The sequence below is a fragment of the Ovis canadensis genome, chromosome 4 (assembly GCF_042477335.2).
Source record: "Ovis canadensis isolate MfBH-ARS-UI-01 breed Bighorn chromosome 4, ARS-UI_OviCan_v2, whole genome shotgun sequence".
In the NCBI taxonomy this organism is placed as follows: domain Eukaryota; kingdom Metazoa; phylum Chordata; class Mammalia; order Artiodactyla; family Bovidae; genus Ovis; species Ovis canadensis.
Genome location: NC_091248.1, coordinates 123,907,169 through 123,927,735, shown reverse-complemented (window position 1 = coordinate 123,927,735; position 20,567 = coordinate 123,907,169). Strand labels below are relative to the sequence as shown.

At 36.8% G+C, this 20,567-nt stretch overlaps 1 protein-coding gene across 1 annotated transcript in view; it reads right to left on the bottom strand.

Annotated features, from left to right (window-relative positions):
- Positions 1-20,144, bottom strand: part of CNTNAP2 (contactin associated protein 2) — a 2,336,063-nt gene extending 2,315,919 nt beyond the window's left edge. Inside the window, exons 1-2 of the mRNA XM_069588655.1 lie at positions 19,461-20,144; positions 19,019-19,340 (exon numbers count right to left, since the gene is read on the bottom strand). Of these exons, the coding sequence (XP_069444756.1) occupies positions 19,019-19,115 (97 nt within the window). The 5' untranslated portion in view covers positions 19,116-19,340; positions 19,461-20,144. The remainder of the gene's footprint in view (positions 1-19,018; positions 19,341-19,460) is intronic.
- Positions 20,145-20,567: the final 423 nt, after the last annotated feature.

Genomic DNA, 20,567 nt, shown 5'->3' with positions numbered 1-20,567 from the left:
GCTACTTTCTCAAGTTCCTTCTTGTTTCACATCAAATTCCTCAGCACCAGCTCCCGAAATGGCCAGTGTTGCTGAGTGCTCAACGCCCAACAAGCATCCGTGTATAACCTCTTGCTGGCAAGTATTTTAAGTAAACCAGTCATCTGCTTAAAAGCATCTTTTTGCATAGACTAAAATCTAAGATAAAGATTATAACCTGAGATATAGACACTACTTGGGTTTGTTTCAGATACACGGTCATCCACCACTTGCAGGTTGTGCTTTATTTTATGTCAAAAGTGAAGGCCTCTGATGTATGGTCAACAGTGAAAAGTTAAGCTGCAAAGATACTAACAGTATCAAAACATATCAAGTTCTATATTGCCCTCTGAGGAATTGGTGCATTACTCAAATTTTGAAATAACCTTATTTTAATATTACATTCCTTAAAAACAAACAATTTGTATGGAATCAAATTAATAAAGAATACACGATACATTTTCTAACAAATCTTTGACTTGCTAGCATTTCTGCACACATAGCCTAATGTAAAATGCATACATCTTTAATAAACTCAACCATTATCTTCCCAAAGTATATAGCAATCAACTAAATCTTACTAAAATGAGAAAAATTTTTGAAGTATATAGCATAGTAATGCCAGTGGGATGCATTAATACTTAAAAACATGAGGCATATAACCATTAATCACATTAAAAATAACTGCAAATACCCTGTAACTATTGAGTTAAAATATCAATAAGATACTATTATGTGAAAGTATATCATAATTACATTCAATATTATATACTTCTTCAAAGCCAGCTATAAACAATACATTTTGAAAACATATTATTTAGGAACTTGCCTCTTATTCAATGAGTAAGTGCTGCTTCAATCATATACATCCATGTATTAAATGATCAAAGTTATTTCTCTCCTTACCTAAATTCTCTAAGCTAAATATCATTGAATTACTGCAAATATTAGTATTGATGTTTATGAGTCTGGAATGATCTCTCATGTAGACAATATTGTCCAGGAACAAAATAATATTTTTGCATAATGAAACAAATATTCCTTTTGATATTAAAATCATTTAGGCAATATATACTGACTAGAATGTAATTATAAAAACCGATACACATTTCTGAAAATCGTATACATATAACTATATGTTAAAGCATTTAGTTCACTTAACATTTCCACCCCCTCCTCAACTCTGGGTATACTGTTTTTCAACTGTCCTTGATTTCTTTCAGATTTAAATGTGTTTTGTGTCAATATATTAAATAATGAATTTAATTTTCAAAGGGAAAGCAGCATTTAACTTCTTTACGCCTAATATCCTGGTGTCTGGTGAGAAAGAACAAGTCATTTGATACAAAACATTCATGAATATTTTCTCTTATTGCTCATTTTTATTACCTGACAGACGAAGATCAGTGATTTTTCTTTCACTATTATAACCCAGTTTCCTTCCACCTCAACTTATCTATCTTCCTGTCTGATGAGAGTAGGCAGAAGAAAAAGAGACACACAGGTAATAAAAAGCCATGAGAGGTAACTCTGGACTTGCTTTAAATTTCCCGGAGGTAAAAGGAGAGTGTTGTTCTTTTTCACTCTCTCCTTTGTCCTTCTGTTTCTATAAATTAAATTATAAATCCACCTCCTTTTACTGAAAAGAGTATTCAAAATTTGAGGAAGCGAAGGAACAAAATTTTCCAAGATGGTTGATGATATGCTATGAACAGGAAGTTGGAAATTGAAAAATAAATTTCTAATATATATACTCTACCACTGTCAGACAGAAGATGATAAATCCCATCACCTGGCATGACACAGGCTGGCTGCAAGGCAAGGACCAGTCATGGCCTCCGGCTCACCTGAGTCACAGAGAAATATTGACATTTTCACTAGGAAATATTGACAAGGTCTCAGACTATGTCACATAGTATAATTTTCTAGTGACTAACTCTCTCCATCAGTTTTATGATCCTATTATTTCAATTCATACCTTAATATAGTAAAGCATAATTGTTAATTTGGCCTGGGCCTTTGCAAAGAAATTACATAGCTTTTAGAATAGGCAAAGCTGCTTATTTAAAAAGTTAAATTATAAGTTTTTTCTACCTTCATAGAGAGTATAAAACCCTTCAGGATAGAGACACTGTCTCCAAAGTTTTCATAATCTCCAGAGCTTACCACAGTGATCTATTTTTAATAGACATTCAGATGTTTCCATTAATAATGAAAACATGTCTATAAACAATTTCAGCTGAGTGCTGAACCTCCAAAAATCCTGGGCACTGATTTTCAGGGTCTTAAAATAATACCACTGATTTCCCAGCTTTCTAGTTATTTGGATAGTTAAATTCAAAAATGAAAAAAAATTGTCAAATTTCTTTCTATACTTTCCATCACATTTCAGAAAACAAGCTTTATACCATCTGCCCATATGGCTGACAAGTTACAGTAAAAATGTTTATGCTTTTGGATATGTTCCTCATGCCCACAAGCTCTCTAATTTACACATGTTGTGGGTTTTCAGAAACATTTGTGAGTAAGGTAATGGAATGCCTACTACACTGTAAAATGGGCTCTCCTAAATAGATTAATTATTTTATACTGCTTGAGTAATTTCTCCCTTACTTTTTAACAAGAGTATACTTTTAAAACAAATGACTTTGAAGTACTAACATCGCTGTGTGTATAGCTCCACTTATATTTCCACCTATAACAAATTATAAAGTCAATTAACATAGATGATATATGCATGATTTCATTCTGTTAATTCTTTCATTAAGAAAATGAGATATTACCTCCCTTGTTAACCATTTACATGTAGCATTACATGAAAATTAAATAATAAATACCGGTCTTACCTTTGCTAATTATTCCAAATGTAAGTGTCAGCTTCTCAACTAAATTATGAAACAAATGTCTGAGACAATCACACATAATTTTGCAATACCTACATAGTCTAATTATAAACACTGTATAATAAATATCAAATGCATTAAAAAATAACAAAATTACTAAAATGAATCTACCATCATGTGCCACTCACTACACACCTTGTCCTTCATCCTTATAGCAAGCCTTTCATGAAGGTACCCTTATTTCATCATTTTAAATATCAGGAATCTGAGGCTCAAATTTTAGATAGTTTGTCCATGGTCACTGAGGAACAGAACTAACAACCGAATCCAGCCTTTCTTACATGAAAGTCTGTGCTAATAAGCATTAAGGGATACTTTTCCAAAATAATATGTAGTTTCTTTTTAAAAAATTCGCACTTTCACCTAATTAATGTCAACACATTTGAACAGGTATCCAGTAGAAAAATAATTTTCAGCAATGACTATAGAACATTATGTGACAGTGATCTTTATTTTAGGAGATTCTAGGATGAGATATCCTTTCACAATAAAGGATATTATTTCACATATTTAAGGATATTATTTCACATATTTAAGGAATTCAGCTTTGACAATAGAGAAATCTTGCCACAGATAATAACAGGGTTATGAACGCTGACATGGAGACGACCCCTTGAATCTAAGATTCATGGGTGGTGAATAAATGAACAAATACATTCATAAATAAATTGCATACATACAAACATAAAACACTCACATAGATTATTCGGATTTTTGTTTACTTAAGTGAAGTTCACCTAGCCAAATTTACTGCTTCAGATTAAAACCAAAATAGATTTCAACTATTTTTCATTCATATAATCAGCTAAAAACTATTTAAAAAAGCAAAGCAAAACAGAAACAGATCAAGTTTTCCAAAAAATTTAGAAAATGGCATAAATTTTTAAATGACAATGAAGAAACACATTATCCCCACCCACCCTACACCCAAATCTATGCAGAATATTCTCTATGCAGTAAAAGTAATTTATGTAATAGTCTATGTGTAGTAATATATATGCTTCTTATTCCAGACACCCAACCTGGATGATAGCGTAGCTCATTCATAGAGTGCAAGATGTTCTCTTTCTTTAAAAGAAAAAAAAGGTATAATTGACACGTAACACTGTATGAGTTTCATGTGTACAACAAAATGGTTAGATATTTGTAAATATTGTGAAATGCCTACCACAACAAATCTACTTAACCTTCATCACCAGAGTTACAATAGTTTTCCTTGGATGAGTATTTTTAAAATTTACCCTCTTAGCAACTTTCAAACATGTAATACAGTGCTGTTAACTAGGGTCACCATGTACATCACATCCCCATGATTTGTTTATTCTATAACTGGAAGTGTTTACCTTTCAATCTACCTCACCATTCTGCCTATGCTCTCAACTCCCCACCTCTGGCCACCACCAGTCTGGTTTCTGTAACCATGTGCTTGATTTATTAATATATTGATTTTTAGGTTTCACATATAAGTGAGATCATATGGTATTTCTCTTTCTCTGACTTATCACACTTAGCATAATATCCGTTAGGTCCTACACTGTGTGGCAAAAAGGCAAGATTTCAGTATTTTTATGGCTAAGTAATGTTCTACTATATATGTGATATATTAATATATCTTCTTTATCCACTCTCCTTTCAGTGAACACTGGTTGATTCCATATCTTGGCTATTATAAATAACAGTGCAGGGCATATGTCTTTTCAAGTTAGTCTTTTCATTTTCTTTAGGTAAATATCCAGAACTAAAATTTCTAAATCATAGAGTAATTCAATGTTTAATTATTTGAAGAACGCCCCTAACGTCTTCCATAGTAAATGCACAGATTTCCTCTCCTACCAACAGTGCACAAAGGTTCTCTTTTCTTTGCTTCCTCACCCACAGGTTAGTTCTCATATTTTTGGTAATTCAGCCTCACATCCCCTAATATGTGAGGGGATAGCGTCATTGTCCTCTTGATTTGCAGTTCCCTGATGGTTACTGTTGCTGGGCATCTTTTCATGTGCTTTCCAGCTCTCTGTTTTCTTCAGGAAAATATTCAGATCCTCTGTCCAGTCTTAATTAGATGATTTTTTTTTTTTTTTGCTCTTGAGCTGCATAAGTTCTTTATATATTTGGATATTAACCCCTTACTGAAAACAGTAGCCCCCACTAATCTGCAGGGAATACATTCTAAGATTTCAGGTGGATGCCTCAAACCATAGATAGTACCAACCCTATACATACTATGTTTTTTCCCTATATATATGTAATATAGGGAAGCTTTAATTTATAAATCAGGCATAGTAAGAGATTCACAGTAACTAATAATCGACAATTATAACAATATACTGTAACAGAGGGCCCGTAACTTTTGCAATTTGAGGTCCAGCACAAAAACAAGCGTGTATTTCTTTTTCCTTCTGTACAATTCTGTACATATAGACGACTTGTTCTTACTGTAAGTCTTAGCAACCTCAGTAAGTTGAACACAAGCACTTCCACAATCAGTGCTGCAAACCAAATCCGGGACAGTCAATCTGATAGCAAGGTTGGCTACTAACTATTTAAGGGGCAGGAGGGACAATGGAATGAGTCATGTCCTGGGTGGGACAGAGCCGGAAGGCATGGAAGATTATCAAGCTACTCAGAATGGTGCACTATTTTAAACTTACCACTTGCTTATTTTGGAATTTTCCATTTAATATTTTCAGACTGCAGCTGACCTCAGTTAAGTGAAACCTTGGAAAGAGAACCCGCAGATAAAGAGGAAATACTGCACAGGATTTTCAAATATTTTCTTCCATTCTGAAGGCTGCCTTTTCACTTTGTTGATGGGCTCCTTGGCTATTTAATCTTTTTAGGCTGATGTCATCCTACTTTCTTACTTTGCTTTTGGTGTCAGATCTAAAAATTCATCACCAAGACCAAAGTCAAGGAGCTTATCACTTACACTTTCTTCCAGGATTTTTATAGAGTCAGGTGGCACATTCAAGTCTTTAACTCATTTGGAGCTGATTTTTGTGTATGGTGTTAACATAGTGGCCCAGTTTCACTCTTCTGCATATGGCTGTCCAGTTTTCCAAACACCATTTATTGATGAGACTATAATTTCCCCACTTATATTCTTGGTTGTCATAAGTTAATTGACTTGGCTGATAGTCAAGTTCATTCATAGATTGTAAGGTTTCTTAATGCTTATTTTTAACAACACTGGTAAAACATTATTCTCTTACTAAAGCTAATACATGCATATTCTCCATATTTTATCCAGCAAAAATGTATTTTCCCTTATTTGTTGATAAACTATCAGGCACTGTTATTTACTCTTGCAAAACTTTATTTTTTTCTCATCTGTTTTACAAAAGACTTATTCCAAAGTCATGAGCTACATCCCAATGAGAGGGAGGTCCAAACTTGGCCAATGTTGTGACTGCAAAGTTACTCTCTTCTGCTTGGAACACTTATCCTCTTCTTTTCCCTTATGTAGTTCCTTCTCATTCTTCAGGTTCCAACTATAAAGTTGTAACAGAGAGGATCTGGTTAATCACTCACTGATGAACTTGCCTCTGGAGTGACTGAGAAATTTTAATTGAAATTCTAACATGCCTAGTAAACAAAAGAGATTTAAGGTAACTTTCTAAGGTTGAATATTACAAAAAAGGATAGTGAAAACAATTTTGAAATGAAAGTTAAAGAAACAAATAACATCTGTGACTTACGGAAGCATGGTGCGGGAGGAGACTCTCAAGAGTCCCTGGGACAGCACAGAGATCAAACTAGTTCATCCTAAATGAAATCAACCCTGAATAGTCATTGGAAGGACTAATGCTGAAAGTGAAGCTCCAATACTTTGGCCACCTGATGCAAACAGCCAGTTCACTGGAAAAGACCCTGATGCTGGGAAAGAGTGAAGGCAGGAGGAGGAGGTGGCAGCAAAGGATGAGATGGGTGGATGGCATCACTGACTCAAATGGTATTATATTATTATTAATCTTTCCCACTACGATTAGCATGTTCAGCTTATGAACATTCAGTTTATAAACTGAATGTGTTACATGGAAGATTATTAAGAGTATAACAAATAAAATAATGAGAAATAATTTTAGGTCCAAACCTAGGTCGCTAATTTTCCAAAACAAGCTAATCTTCATGCATGCTTCTGAGTAGTTATTTTTTAATTATTCCTCAGGAAACATTGTCATAGGCCACTTCAGCAGGCCAGGAATTCAGCTGCTAGCACGATTTGTCTTTGGCTCCGCCATTAGTACATTTGTCATCTGAAAGTTCAATACATAGAAACAAACACAGCAATGAGATGCTCTAAATACTATAATTATAGACATTTAAAATGAACACACAGATCTGAAAGCCTCTTACAAAAAGCTCCATTGATGTCAATTTAATAGAAGAACGTGCCATTTTTATCTACAATATTTGAAATCTCTTTTAAATTTGGATATATTACTCTAATTTTTTCACATATAAAAATGTACAGTAATGGTACATTTTAATAATGATATACTTCCTGTAAAACTGAAATGCTTCAGATCACTGTATACAATAATTATGTAACATTAAAGCATGTTTCCATGATATGAAGACTACTTGAATTGCAGTAATATTTTCCTAATATACTTTGGGCAAAGAATAGACAATAAACTCAAATTTAAGACTATGTTGCCTTTCAGTTTAAAAAAATAAAAGATGTAAATTAGGCTTTAAAATAACATTTAATACTCTTACATTTTGCTGTTATTGTTGTTCATACAGATGAGTCCATTTTAAGGCAGTATTTTATAAGACAAGAATTATTACTTACAGATAAACTTTATTATAACTAATATTATATTAAAATTAAACTACTGATTACATTTAGCTATAGAAATATCAGTAGAACTGATAAAAGAAATCTTTACATGTCATTACAATGTAGCTATTTGCATAATTTATATATAGAAATCAACTATCAATTCAATCAGATTATATTTATGTTTATATACCCAGAAATGTTACAGGTCATTTGAGGGTTATAAGTAAATATAAATCAAAATATTTTCTCTTCAGTTCAGTTCAGTTCAGTCGCTCAGTTGTGTCCGACTCTTTGCAACCCCAGGAATCGCAGCACGCCAGGCCTCCCTGTCCATCACCATCTCCCGGAGTTCACTCAGACTCACATCCATTGAGTCAGTGATGCCATCCAACCATCTCATCCTCTGTCGTCCCCTTCTCCTCCTGCCCCCAATCCCTCCCAGCATCAGAGGTTTTTCCAATGAGTCAACTCTTCGCATGAGGTGGCCAAATAGCTATATTAATCTTTGATATGTTAATTAGCCATCTACAAAATAGTGACTTAAAATTTAATCAGACTTCATGATATCTGTCTTCAAATACTTTACAGCAATAGACTATAGACTAGATACTAAGCTATTATTACCTTAAAGCCCAGCTAGAACTAATGGCATGAATTTATGAAAATGTAGATTACATATTAGTATATGGGATAACTTAATAAAAGCAAAACTGTATAAATGTGAAGTCTGTGAGTTTTTAATTTTTTGAGCACCTGGAGAAGGCAATGGCAAGCCACTCCACTACTCCTGCCTGGAAAATCCCATGGATGGAGGAGCCTGGTAGGCTGGAGTCCATGGGGTCACGAAGAGTCAGACACAACTGAGCAACTACACTTTCACTTTTCACTTTCATGCATTGGAGAAGGAAATGGCAACTCACTCCATTGTTCTTGCCTGGAGAATCCCAGGGACGGCGGAGCCTGGTGGGCTGCCGTCTGTGGGGTCGCACAGAGTCGGACATGACTGAAGCAACTTAGCAGCAGCAGCAGCATGCTTTGAGTATTCCAAAATAAAGGTAACTGTCTAATTTTACATGATAATTCAATGCAACTAGTACATATATGGTAAAAGATATATAATGAAGTCTAGCTCTTTTGATACAATGGCACACTTATATGTATTAAGCTAAGAACAAAACGTTGGGTGTGCCCAAGCAGACCAGAGGTTAAACAGGAGTCACTTGTATTATCAGCCGGTAGTGCTGGAGAATCATTGTAAAGCTTACAAATTTTTAACCAGGTTTAGCTGGATGGCAGACTTTGAAAAGGCAAGGCTGGAGGATATTTTAAGGATGAGGTGCAGCACGTACATAGTTTCAAATGTAGGGACAAGAAGAGTTAGTTCAAAATGTAAACACATAGAATACAAGTGATTATTTTTTGTATTCATCAAAGAATATTCTTGTTCTGTTAAAGATCAAAATGAAATTCACTGAACATCCCCACAGCAACTTTGACAATATCAACTAATATGCTGGATAATATACACTAAATATATGCAATTATCAAGTTTCTCTGCAACTACTCTATCATTTACAAGATTTTTTGACAACTTAGGCACTCTCTTTAAAGTACCTGTTCAGTTCAGTTCAGTTCAGTTCAGTCGCTCAGTCGTGTTCTGGAGTTCACTCAGACTCACGTCCATCGAGTCAGTGATGCCATCCAGCCATTTCATCCTCTGTCGTCCCCTTCTCCTCCTGCCTCCAATCCCTCCCAGCATCAGAGTCTTTTCCAATGAGTCAACTGTTTGCATGTTAGGCACAATAATTATTTTGTTGACATCTATCTTCAACTTACATGCAGATTACAGGTATTTCTTTGAAACAGCATGTTTTGAAAAGGGCATTCATGTTTGTCTTTTAATGAGTCTGACCAACCATACGGCTTAAGTGAAGTGTAGAGAATGTTATAAAATAGAGCCACGTAGCAAAAGGGTTTGAGATGTCGTAGAGCTGACACAGCTTGGTTTCTTTCTATCCCTTGAAATGACAGATTAATATTCATATATAAATAATGATAAACAAGTATCTGTGCTTATCACTGCATGACAAGTATCAGCAAATTGAATAGTTTCTCACTCTAACATTAGATAATTGAAGATAACTTGCATTATCTGTCACTGGTCTACCGCTTGTAAGTGCAAATAGCAAAGGAACTGCTTATTATCCTCTTGATATTTTGCCTGCAATTAGACCAAATCACCACAGGGAGGTGATGTTACCTCCAATCTGCTCCAAAGTTCTGAGGTTTGGGCCATGTATTAGATTTTTCTAATATCAGCCTATACAAAATGGGAAAAGGCATTTCAGAAGGAGGGAACAGAATGTAAGGATAAAAGAAATGTGATTAGAAGCAGCATGTTGTATTGAAGAAGTTGCAAGGATTGTGGTATGGCAAGGCTCTGGAGGGCAAATGTTGGGTTAGGGGAGCTTACATCAAAGGGACAGACAAGAACCAGAGAAGTGGAGCACATGACAAGATTTGCGTTTGAGGAAAGTATTTCTGGCATATGTATCAATGATAACCTAGAGGAGAATGGTTAAGAGCAAGGAGACATACTAGGAGGTTGCTAAATTAATGCCTGGATGGAAATGCTGGAAATCTTAACTAGAACTGTGGTCACAGGGATGGACAAAGAGAAATAGGTACGAGAGGTATTTAAGCATTAGAACTGACAAATATTTTTGAGACAAATAATTTCCCATAGCCATTAAAGATAAAGAAGTTTTCCTCTTGACAAAACTCTCAAAGAAAGTTTTATGATTAATTATCATTTGAAATTCACCCTCAAAACACTGATTATAGATGACAGAGGTATCAACTTTTAACCTTTGGTAATGTTAATAATATTTGCAGTTCCGGATACAGACTGCAAAATTTCCTGAAGACCAGTTTTAAATAGCTTTTCTTCCTATCTGACAAAACATTTTAACAAATATTTTCCATACCTTTAAATAAATAGTTTCACAAGATAGAATTCCATTGTAAAATCAGTCTATTATGAAGAGGTTTAAAATATAAATAACACTGTTTCCATTATTATCATTCAATGGTATCACTGACATAGAAACATTATGATGACAGGTATTTTTTTCCCTATAACTCTACATAAGCAGGTAATTAATCCTTAAAATACTGCCTAGATGCAAGTTGAAACTCAGTTAGAGAGAACTGGAAGTCAATGTGGTGCCATCGTAAAGGAGCACAGACTGTGTGGACAGATCATACAAGTGGCCTAGAAAGCTACTTTAATTCTCTGCCTTCACTTTCTTATCAGCAAGTTGGAGCACTGTTGTATTAAATGAGTTAATACTTCCCTGGTGGCTCAGACAGTAAAGAATTCACTTGCAATGCAGGAGACCTGTTTTTGATCCCTGAGTTGGGAAGATTCCCTGGAGAAGAGCATGGCAACTCACTCTCGTATTCTCGGCTGGAGAATCCCCATGGACAGAGGTGCCTGGGGGGCTACAGTCCCTGGGATCTCAGACTCAGACATGACTGAGTGACTAAGCACAGCACAGTAATACATCTAGAGAGTACTGCTTGACCTGAAGTATGCAATCAACAAATATCAGTATTCATGTCAACTGGAAACAAGATTTAAAGCATAATAATCTCTATTGATGCCCAGAGCTCTGGAAAAGAACACTAACTGATTGGGGCTGAAAAAGGCATTGTTATGAGTTTTTAGAACTCAATCATGAAACACTTATTAGAGAAATGATATATACTTGTTGAACAAGCATTCCAGTTTTGACATCAATTGCACACAAACACATCAGTATATAAAGATTTGAAGGAGGCTGTTTATATTTGTGGGGCTGCTCAGGTGGTGCTAGTGGTAAAGAATCTGCCTTCCAATGCAGGAGATAGTAGAACCAATGTAAATACCCAATTATGACACACTGGTATCTTTGACAGGATTATCTTTGTCAACTGACATAATAAAATGGTTATTCTTACTTCCATACTCCAGATAGTCAACAATACTAGAATCTGCTTTAAACAAGCCATGAGAAACCTACATGCCTATGTTAAGATACCTGAGTAAATCTCACATATACTACAGACATGCATGAGGTACCATGAAATTGTACTCTTAGAGATTTCATCACCACCATTACAACTTCTACTGGATAAAGCAGACATAAAAGCATTTTTTCCACGTGATAACACTGAATATTAATCATGTGATTTAAGTAATGAGTATAGTTTCTCATTAACAAAAGTCAGCTGAAAAACCTCCAGTGATGATAACCTACATAAGTAAAAAATAAAGTTTTATTTTATAGATCAAATCTGATGAGATTTTATGTGGTTGCCTGGTAGATTGTGTCCAGAAGGATTTGATTTTGTGGCCATATTCAGACTCACTGAGAAAAAAATGTCACAGTAGGTTAGCAGCACTATCTTGATGAAGGCATCAAACTTATGTTTTATTGTGGCCATGACTGTGTAGGGACAAAAAAAAGTCTGGATCACATGTTCTTAGATCAGCTGACGTTAAAATCATTAAACTAGTAACATATTAATTTAATCATTTGAAAAACTGACATTCGATTTTCCAGATATATTTTTTCTTGAATCAAAAATTTTTCAAATATACCACATGTATTCTATAAATTTCAAGCTTAAATTTATTAGCAATTAAGTAATTTAATGATGAAATTATTCATGTGTAATTACCAAATTTTAAACACATGCTATCCCTAAAATATGCTAAAATTTTGCCACATTATATAATTAGTCTGATTTTTTTTTCATGTAGTCCTTCTGTTCACATATTTTGCACAATATGTATATCATCTACTGAGTATATGATATGGAAGTAAACATTTGCTTTTATAAGGTTGATTAGTAACTCGATTCACATTAAGTAAGAGATGACTGACTACCTAGTAAAATGAGCTGAGTAATGCATTTTAATCAATATACAATTTACCTTAGTTCACAATAACTGTTTGAGTCTGCATGATTTACAAGTAACGATAAACACCTTCCATTTTAAAAGAATAGTCTTACATGTAAATGTATTATTTGGCAAAGTATGGTGCTATTTCACTCCAGAATTAGTTGTTTTGTTAATTCAATGCACAGGTATTTACTTTGCCTGTGCATTCCTTTTTAAACAATATCGTAATTGTTGACACTGTTATAGTAGCTAGGAGAAAATTAGGAGTCAAGGCAAAATTTGTCTTTTTATGTACTTTTTTCAACATGACATATAATGCATAGAAGTGAGCAAATCCTTACTGAATTTAATTGAACTTTCTATAACTTGCTTCCAATGTAGACGTACCACAAAAGACAGAGTCAGGGAGCCTGACTTTATGAAGGTTAACCTTGATTCACCATCTTCTATGATACAAACTGATTGGTAAGACTGTGCACCCAACAAGGGGTGAACTGGAAACAGGAAGAAGAACCTTATATATCTTTGGGGATCATTTCTCCTGGCACAAAATATTCTCAGGAACTAATTTTACCTCCTTCCTAAATATAAAAGCATTAAAGAATATATCACTATGTATGTTTACGAGAGTATTTCAAACAAACGTGAATCATAAGGAAAATGTTGACTACGGCCCTCGGGAGCTTGCCTGTATTTCTGCAGCATTTTTATAGTATACCAAAAATGTGATCTCTTCAGAAGCAAACTCAGAGCCAACGAATACATCTTTATTTCCAGATTTCCTACTATCAGGGGAGGTTTTAAAATCTGGAGTGCTATAAAAAATTCAGTTACTTCAAGCTGTTATTATGAATAGTCTACCCAAAAATGAACTAAGTAAGAGTTTAACAAGCTCTTTTTCGAAATTTACAATCAAGGAAATCAGTCAACTTTGTCTTTAAAGTCCAAATGTTTCTGTTTCTTTTGTAGAATAACTGATCCAAATCATCCAACTCTTCATGGCTGTGCAGTAGGAACACAAATAGGAAGTAACGACCAACTCAAGTCACGTCAAATTCACCCGACGCTTAAACGGACAGCATGAGATTGAATGTGGAGCTACTGAAGTCTATAACCAAGACGTGTGTTTTAAATGGTAATGTTAACCCCAGACAAACAAATGGTTTTCTTTTAAATGTCTCTCTAAAATAAATATCACTAACAGAACCACGCAGATATGAATGAAGGAATGAATAGAGGAGCTTGGAGACCACAGTTACAGTAAGTCAATTCTCCAACTCATCCTCCAGGAGGAAAAACAAGTCGTAAATCACCACTGGTTTTTAACCACGTTCATTCAGTTCAATATTAAATAAGCTTATTACTGGCAATTTTAATATGTTGGGGCTTGATAGGGGACAATAAACATCACTTCTTTCTCTCTTTGAGTTCTTGATTAAAAAAGAAGTCGCAGATGGAGAGCAAATATCACCCTTTACATAATAATTGCGGATAGGGAAGAAAAGTGCTTCACTATGTGGCAACCGTGGGATGCATTAACCTTAATTCTGAAATTAAACAGGCCTTCTACCCATAGGAAGAGCTGAACATCATAAGACTCATATTACCACAGAAATGACTGCAGAGGCATAGCCTACTCTTGCATGTCTTTTAGTAGAACCTACTATACCTTTTGCAGGAAGCCTGGAAGAAAGAAGGTGGAAGGGCTCAGCTAAACTAGGTTCTTCTCCCAAAGTCATCTATCAGGTTAAGTCACTCCACCTAACCTGGAGTGGATGAGTGAACAGCAGAGATAGAGGCTAAGAAGGTTATAAGTGCAGTTTTCTCCACAAAGAAGAAAACATTAGGACAGAGAAAGGGGCGAGGGACACTTCCAAACACCAACAATCTCTTTCGTCGGTCAGAACTAAAACAGGCAAGTTCTAAAGATCCCAGGAGATGGGAAGATGCAGTTTTAACTGACCATTCTGTTGAGAAGTATTCTCTTGTATCAGTCTCATTTGAAAAGCTAAAGCCTGTACAAAGATCACTTTATCATTACTCTTACATATTAACATGGAAAAACTAAACACATAATTTCTTCCATGACCAAATAGGAGATGATTATAGAAATATATCTTAGTTTTCGACAACCTACTTATCTTATAACATGTAAATCTAGAAACACTCAAACATTCTACTTCAGACACTGATTATAAATATAGCATTCCTTTTATTTCCTTAATGTAGACTTTGAGGCTTAAATTATTATGCACTCTATTGTTTAACTTAGCACACAGTGATAAATGATAAACTAAAACATTTCTCAAATCAATGAGATATGGGAAACCTTTGAAATTACCCATTTGCTTCTTTATTGCATTAAAATCAATCACTACAGAGACAATATGCAGAAGTGGTTGTCTATGTGTTTAATATTTTTAAAATAATCACCCATGGGATTTGAAGTAAGAATCTCCCATTATTCTTCACCACATTTACAATAAATAAAATATTTAAAAAAGAGAAGCAAGTCAAGGGGCAGTACATCAAATTCTTTTCATGTTTCAATCATGAAAAGGATACATCAAACAAGATGACTTACTAGTTCACTTTTAAAGACTTATTAAGATTTTCTCTGGAAGAATTTATAATTAAGGGAAGTGATTTAAAATCTCAAAGAAGTTATAGACCTTGAAATGTCCTGCCAATTAGAATATAAAAAATATTAGAAATGTGATCTTAAAATATATATGATGTACATCAAACAACTTTGGTGTTATTTGTCTAAAGATGATGTATGTTTATACTTGTTTAAAAGTTAATGGAAAAGTATACTGAATCTGTGGACTGCTTTTTTTACTCACTTTTTCCAATATCTATATTAAAAGAGAAAATTTAGAGAAAGATCCCAATTTCCTGAACAATGAAATCAGGATCATATATTTATCTCTAATGTGTGAATAATATTTTTCCTCTCATTAGTTTGGATTAAATAAATAATGTATGTCCTCTTATCAATCAATGAATTCTACTGACCTAAAGCACTTTTTAAATTAAATTCATTTAATTAAGACAAATTTGTTATTATGTTCAAGCTCAGTATAACTAATAGTATTTGCTTTCACGTTTACTTTTATATTTTACATTTAATTCAACTATTTAAAAGATACCATTTTAAGGTTGGCATATGAACTAAAGAGAAAAAAGACAAATTTATTACTGTTTTAATATTGTTTATTTAGTTACTTGAAATAATTGCACATGAAAAGATCTATCTATAAATGTGCAAGAAACTTAACCCCCTTGAGAGACTTGTTAGAAAACATATAAATACACATATATTTTTTAGATATAATAAATATATAATATTATCTATATTAAATAATATTGTATCTCTATACATATTATATCACACACATTATATAAAATGTATTTAAAGGATTTTAACATATGCATATATAAATATTTATATACATTTGTGCTTATATAAGTAAAAACATGTTTGCTACAAAGTATTTGATCAATTGAAACCACACTTTTCAAATACTCCAGTCAGTGAAGTTATAGTTTAATGGCTATATAAAATAATGCAAAGCAACTTTTATTAGAAAGCACTATTTCAGTCAAAATTTAGTATACTTTAAGAATAAACTAAATTCACTAAATGCTAGCTCAAGCTTCTCATTTAGAAGTGTACTGTCAGGGTCTTTCAAATGTGCTCAAATAAATGCAATTCCCCGAGTAAAATATTCATCTTAAACTTTACATCTGTGCCCTGTGTATACACATGTAGAAGAAGCAAGGCTCTCCGATTCCATTGGCTCAGCAGCAGCTCATTTCCACTATCTGCCAAAAAATTAAAATCCATTTCTACTTAATCCTAGAGATAAGCTTCTTTAAAGTTTATTTTAGTTTAGTTATAAAAAAGACAGTATTAACAGGAACAGCCTTCGTATATACAATTCAATAATAAGGAAGAAGAAATAAGCCCGAAGCCAATGTATATCTGAAACGATGTTGTTATGAAATTTTAAAATAGTAACCGTATCTTCCAAAAACATCCATCATATTAGAAAGTTATCTAGGAACCGTAAGTTTTAGCACAGTCATCATATTTTTTAAATGGGTACCAAATAAAAACATTACTCTTAGTTTTTCAGGCTACTTTTTGTCTTGTGATGACCTCTCCTGGTTGAGTTGTTCATTATCTTAGATTCGTGTAGTTAACCATTTTTTCTCTCCTTTGGGTGCTTTTAGTATTTCAAACTTCTTCAGAGCTGCATATATTATATAAACAAAACTTTTCATTAAGGGTAGAAGTATAGATTTAAAGTACTGAGTATGTGAGTCGTTCTAATCAGTAAAATTGAAATCATTCTTATTGTTTAATTCATTTCTAGAATGGGGGCAACTCTGAGTTTGGTCCCACAATTTAGATTCAAACAAAAGGAAACATCATTTTATTTAAACCATTACACATTTTTTTCAAAAATGAGGAATAAGAGTTAAATAAATAAACCTGAATAATTGAACATAACTATTACCTATCTTAAAAGTAATGGTCTCTGTTCTTCCCTGTAGCTAAATTCTAAGTTATAAGAACTAAGAATGTATGTCAGAAATGACAACTTTTCGGTTCTTAAAAAATAGTAACCCAACGACTGCATGTAAGCCATTCTTGACACATAAATTTTTCAGATGGATCCATTATAATTAAAGTATACAGAAAAATGAAGTACAGAACTCAGGAAAAAGTCTGGCTGTAAGGGCCTTCAGTCCGTGAACACAATAAATTTCATGTATAATGAGCTTATTTTCTGAGAAAAGTGGCAACTAGTTCTATGTAACCAGACCTTGACATGGAAACTGAAATTTCATCAGCATAGTTTTCTCAGAAGCTAGTTACATATTTATGGAAATATTAATACCAAGCATTAAAGCTGCAAAAGTTATACTGAAATCTATAAAACTGGCATTAAATATTAATAACATATCACATTTTTATGTCTAATCTATTTTGTGAAAAAACTGTAAAACTTTTTTTCCATGTTCATTACAAACTTAGATTACCATTTAGTGGCTTCTCTATCTTGAAATGAAAGGGAATCAAATTCTGTACTTGGGAAAATTTGTCAAAACAGTAATTCTGGATCATCATATGATATTATTACTTAGTAGGTTTTTTAGCACAACTTATAAAGTCAGTTTTCAATGTTTATTCTTATTAATATTTACACACTGGAATAAGAGCATTAGTATTAACATATGGATGAAGATATTTTAACGAATCCTAGGATCTGATAGAGATACCTCACATATGAATTCTGGAAAACACTAAACTTTTCTTCCTTCATGGAAAACACTTATTTTTCAAAATCTAAAATCTCCATGATGATTCTTTAACAAATCATTCATTTTCAGAAACAAGTATTTCTTATGAATATCATCCTAAGATTCCTACAGGCAATCTTTCTGGTGCTTAACTCTTTCTGAACCAAAGGAGCGCTCATGCATTTCCTCTCTAGACGCACAATATGCACTTCTAAAGCAATGCAGAAGATGGGCTGGAATCTTCCACTGCTGTCTACTCTTTCTAACCTCACGAACAAATGAACAATCTTTTTCAGAAAAAGCTAGCTAAAACATACAGAGATAAACATACTGAAGAGCATCTTTTTTTTTTTTTTTTCAGAGAACCCTCAAGAAATCTGTTCACTACTGCATTAGAGATATTTTGCATTGCCTGTCCCAAGTTCCAGACTGCGTTGCACTCCACTGCCAGGAAATTAAAGCGATTTCTGTTACAATACTAGATCACTGCGCTCGGGGTGGGGGTGACAAGCATAAGTCCATAGGTGCCCAATCTGCTCAAAATAAGCTCCTTTCCCACTCCCGAAGCCGTGCTCATTTAAAGTTAAAACCATAAATAAACTTATTTTTGCCACGGTTTCACTTTTCATCTTCCCTGACCTACCTAAGTCCAAGGCAATGAACTCCGTCTACACAAACACAACGAAGTGGAGAGAGAACTCCTAAGGAGCCGTCACCGACAACTGTATCACTCTAACCAAGCGGCCGCCAACCCATCTCCATGACCACAAACAACTTTCTAGAAACATCACCAGCATCAACCACCCTCTCTCTCTCTGCAGCCCGGAGCGTGGGGTTTGGAGTTTCCCCCTGCTGCAGCGGCCGCCAAGTGCGTGACAACCTAACCACACACACACACACACACACACAAACACACACACACACACTCATCAGCCGGGCGAGACCCGCGAAGGCACCTCCTCGGAGTTGGTACCCCGGGCGGGTGGAACATCAATGCGGCACTGAAACTGCTCCAGCGCAGAGCGAGGCGGCGGAAGGGCTACTTACGGGACGTGGCGGGAGCCGTCCAGGCTCTGCAGAAGATGCCGCCGAGCAGCCCGAGCCACAGCGCTGCCCCGCAGCGGGCTCCCCGAGCCCCGGGCATCCTTCGCCTCCCGGCTCGCGGTACTCCAAAGGCTCGCTGCAGAGAGACGCCGTCCGTCCGTCAGTCTCTCGGAGGGCGATGGGCAGTCCTTCGGCACCACGGAAAAAGCCAAGACCCTCCTGCGTCCTCCTTCTTCTGCGCTCACCCGCTCCGGGCTCCAGTCCGGAGCAGCAGGGCGATCGCAGCCTGCCTTTTCCCTCCGCGCGTGTTGTCTCGCCTCTTGCTCTGCGAACCAATGTCAGGGGGAAAGAATTCAAACCGAGAAGGAAAAAAAAAAAAAAAAAAAAAAGGAGGCGGTGGGGGGGAGCGGGAGGCGGGGGGAGGAACAGAGGAGGGGACTCTTACCCCGCCCTCTCCTTCTCCGGGAAAAAAAAAAGAAAAATCACCAGGGGACGAGGCGGAAAATCAGGAGAACGGAGGATGCCGGAGATGCGGAGAGCGCGCGCGCGGGGACGGCTCGGTGCTAATGCTGCCACTGCGGGCGAGCGCTCCCCGGCCGGCCGCTGGGCAGCGGGACTCGGAGGGCTCCCCGGCAGCTCACATGGAGGGACTGTGTTTGCGCGCACGGAGCACGCAGCCCCGCGGCCACGGGCGGGCGCACGCACGGCCTCAGCGCGGCGCGGCGCGGGGCAGCATCTCCCCGCGGCCGGAGGGCTGGAGACGCCGCCGCCGCCGCCGGCAGCGCCAGGGAAGCGGGGCGCGGCGGGCGGGGCGGGGGGCAAGCCCTCGCCTCTCTCTCGCCGCGGCTCCAGGCCCCTCCCCGGCTCCTCCTTCGCCGCCGCCGCCGCCGCCTCCTTACCGTACCCCTCGGGCTCTCACAGCCCTTCTGCCCTGCCCTCGCCTCGCGGGGAAACAGCCGCGAGAAGGAGCCCACGGGCCCGGGCCCATCGGCTGGGGCGGGGGCGAGGAGGGGGGCGCGCGCCTCTCCCCCACCCGGGGCTGGAGGCGGGGCCGAAGTTGGGAATTCGCGGGGTGATCGCGGAACCCGGCTCCAACCCTGGCGCCCCTCGCCTACCCCCCCCACCCCCCAGCTGCAGGAAACGCCACCCCTGCGCTCGGGTGCCTTCTCTCTGCCGCCTCTCCTCCCCTTCAGACAAGAGATGGTACAGGCTCCGGGAGCTCCGTCCCCCCTTGGGAACCAGAATCAGGCGTCCGACAGGCAGGTCTTCCGAGTGGTCCTAACACCAAGGGACGGAGCCGAGCATCCCGACAGGAGCAGCGCGGACTGCAGACGCTGCTAATGCAGATGTTTTCAATATGTAATTAATTCCTCCTGGTACATATGCACGCGTACACCCAACCCACGCTGCGGCCAGGAGAACTCCATCCGGGCGAACGCGCACACAAACAGACCCAAACACAAAACTGAAACAAGCGGGCGTAAGGATAACTACTTCAGGGTGTCGGATGCGTTGCAAGTACTGAGAATTGCGAATATCTGGGGAGACCCAG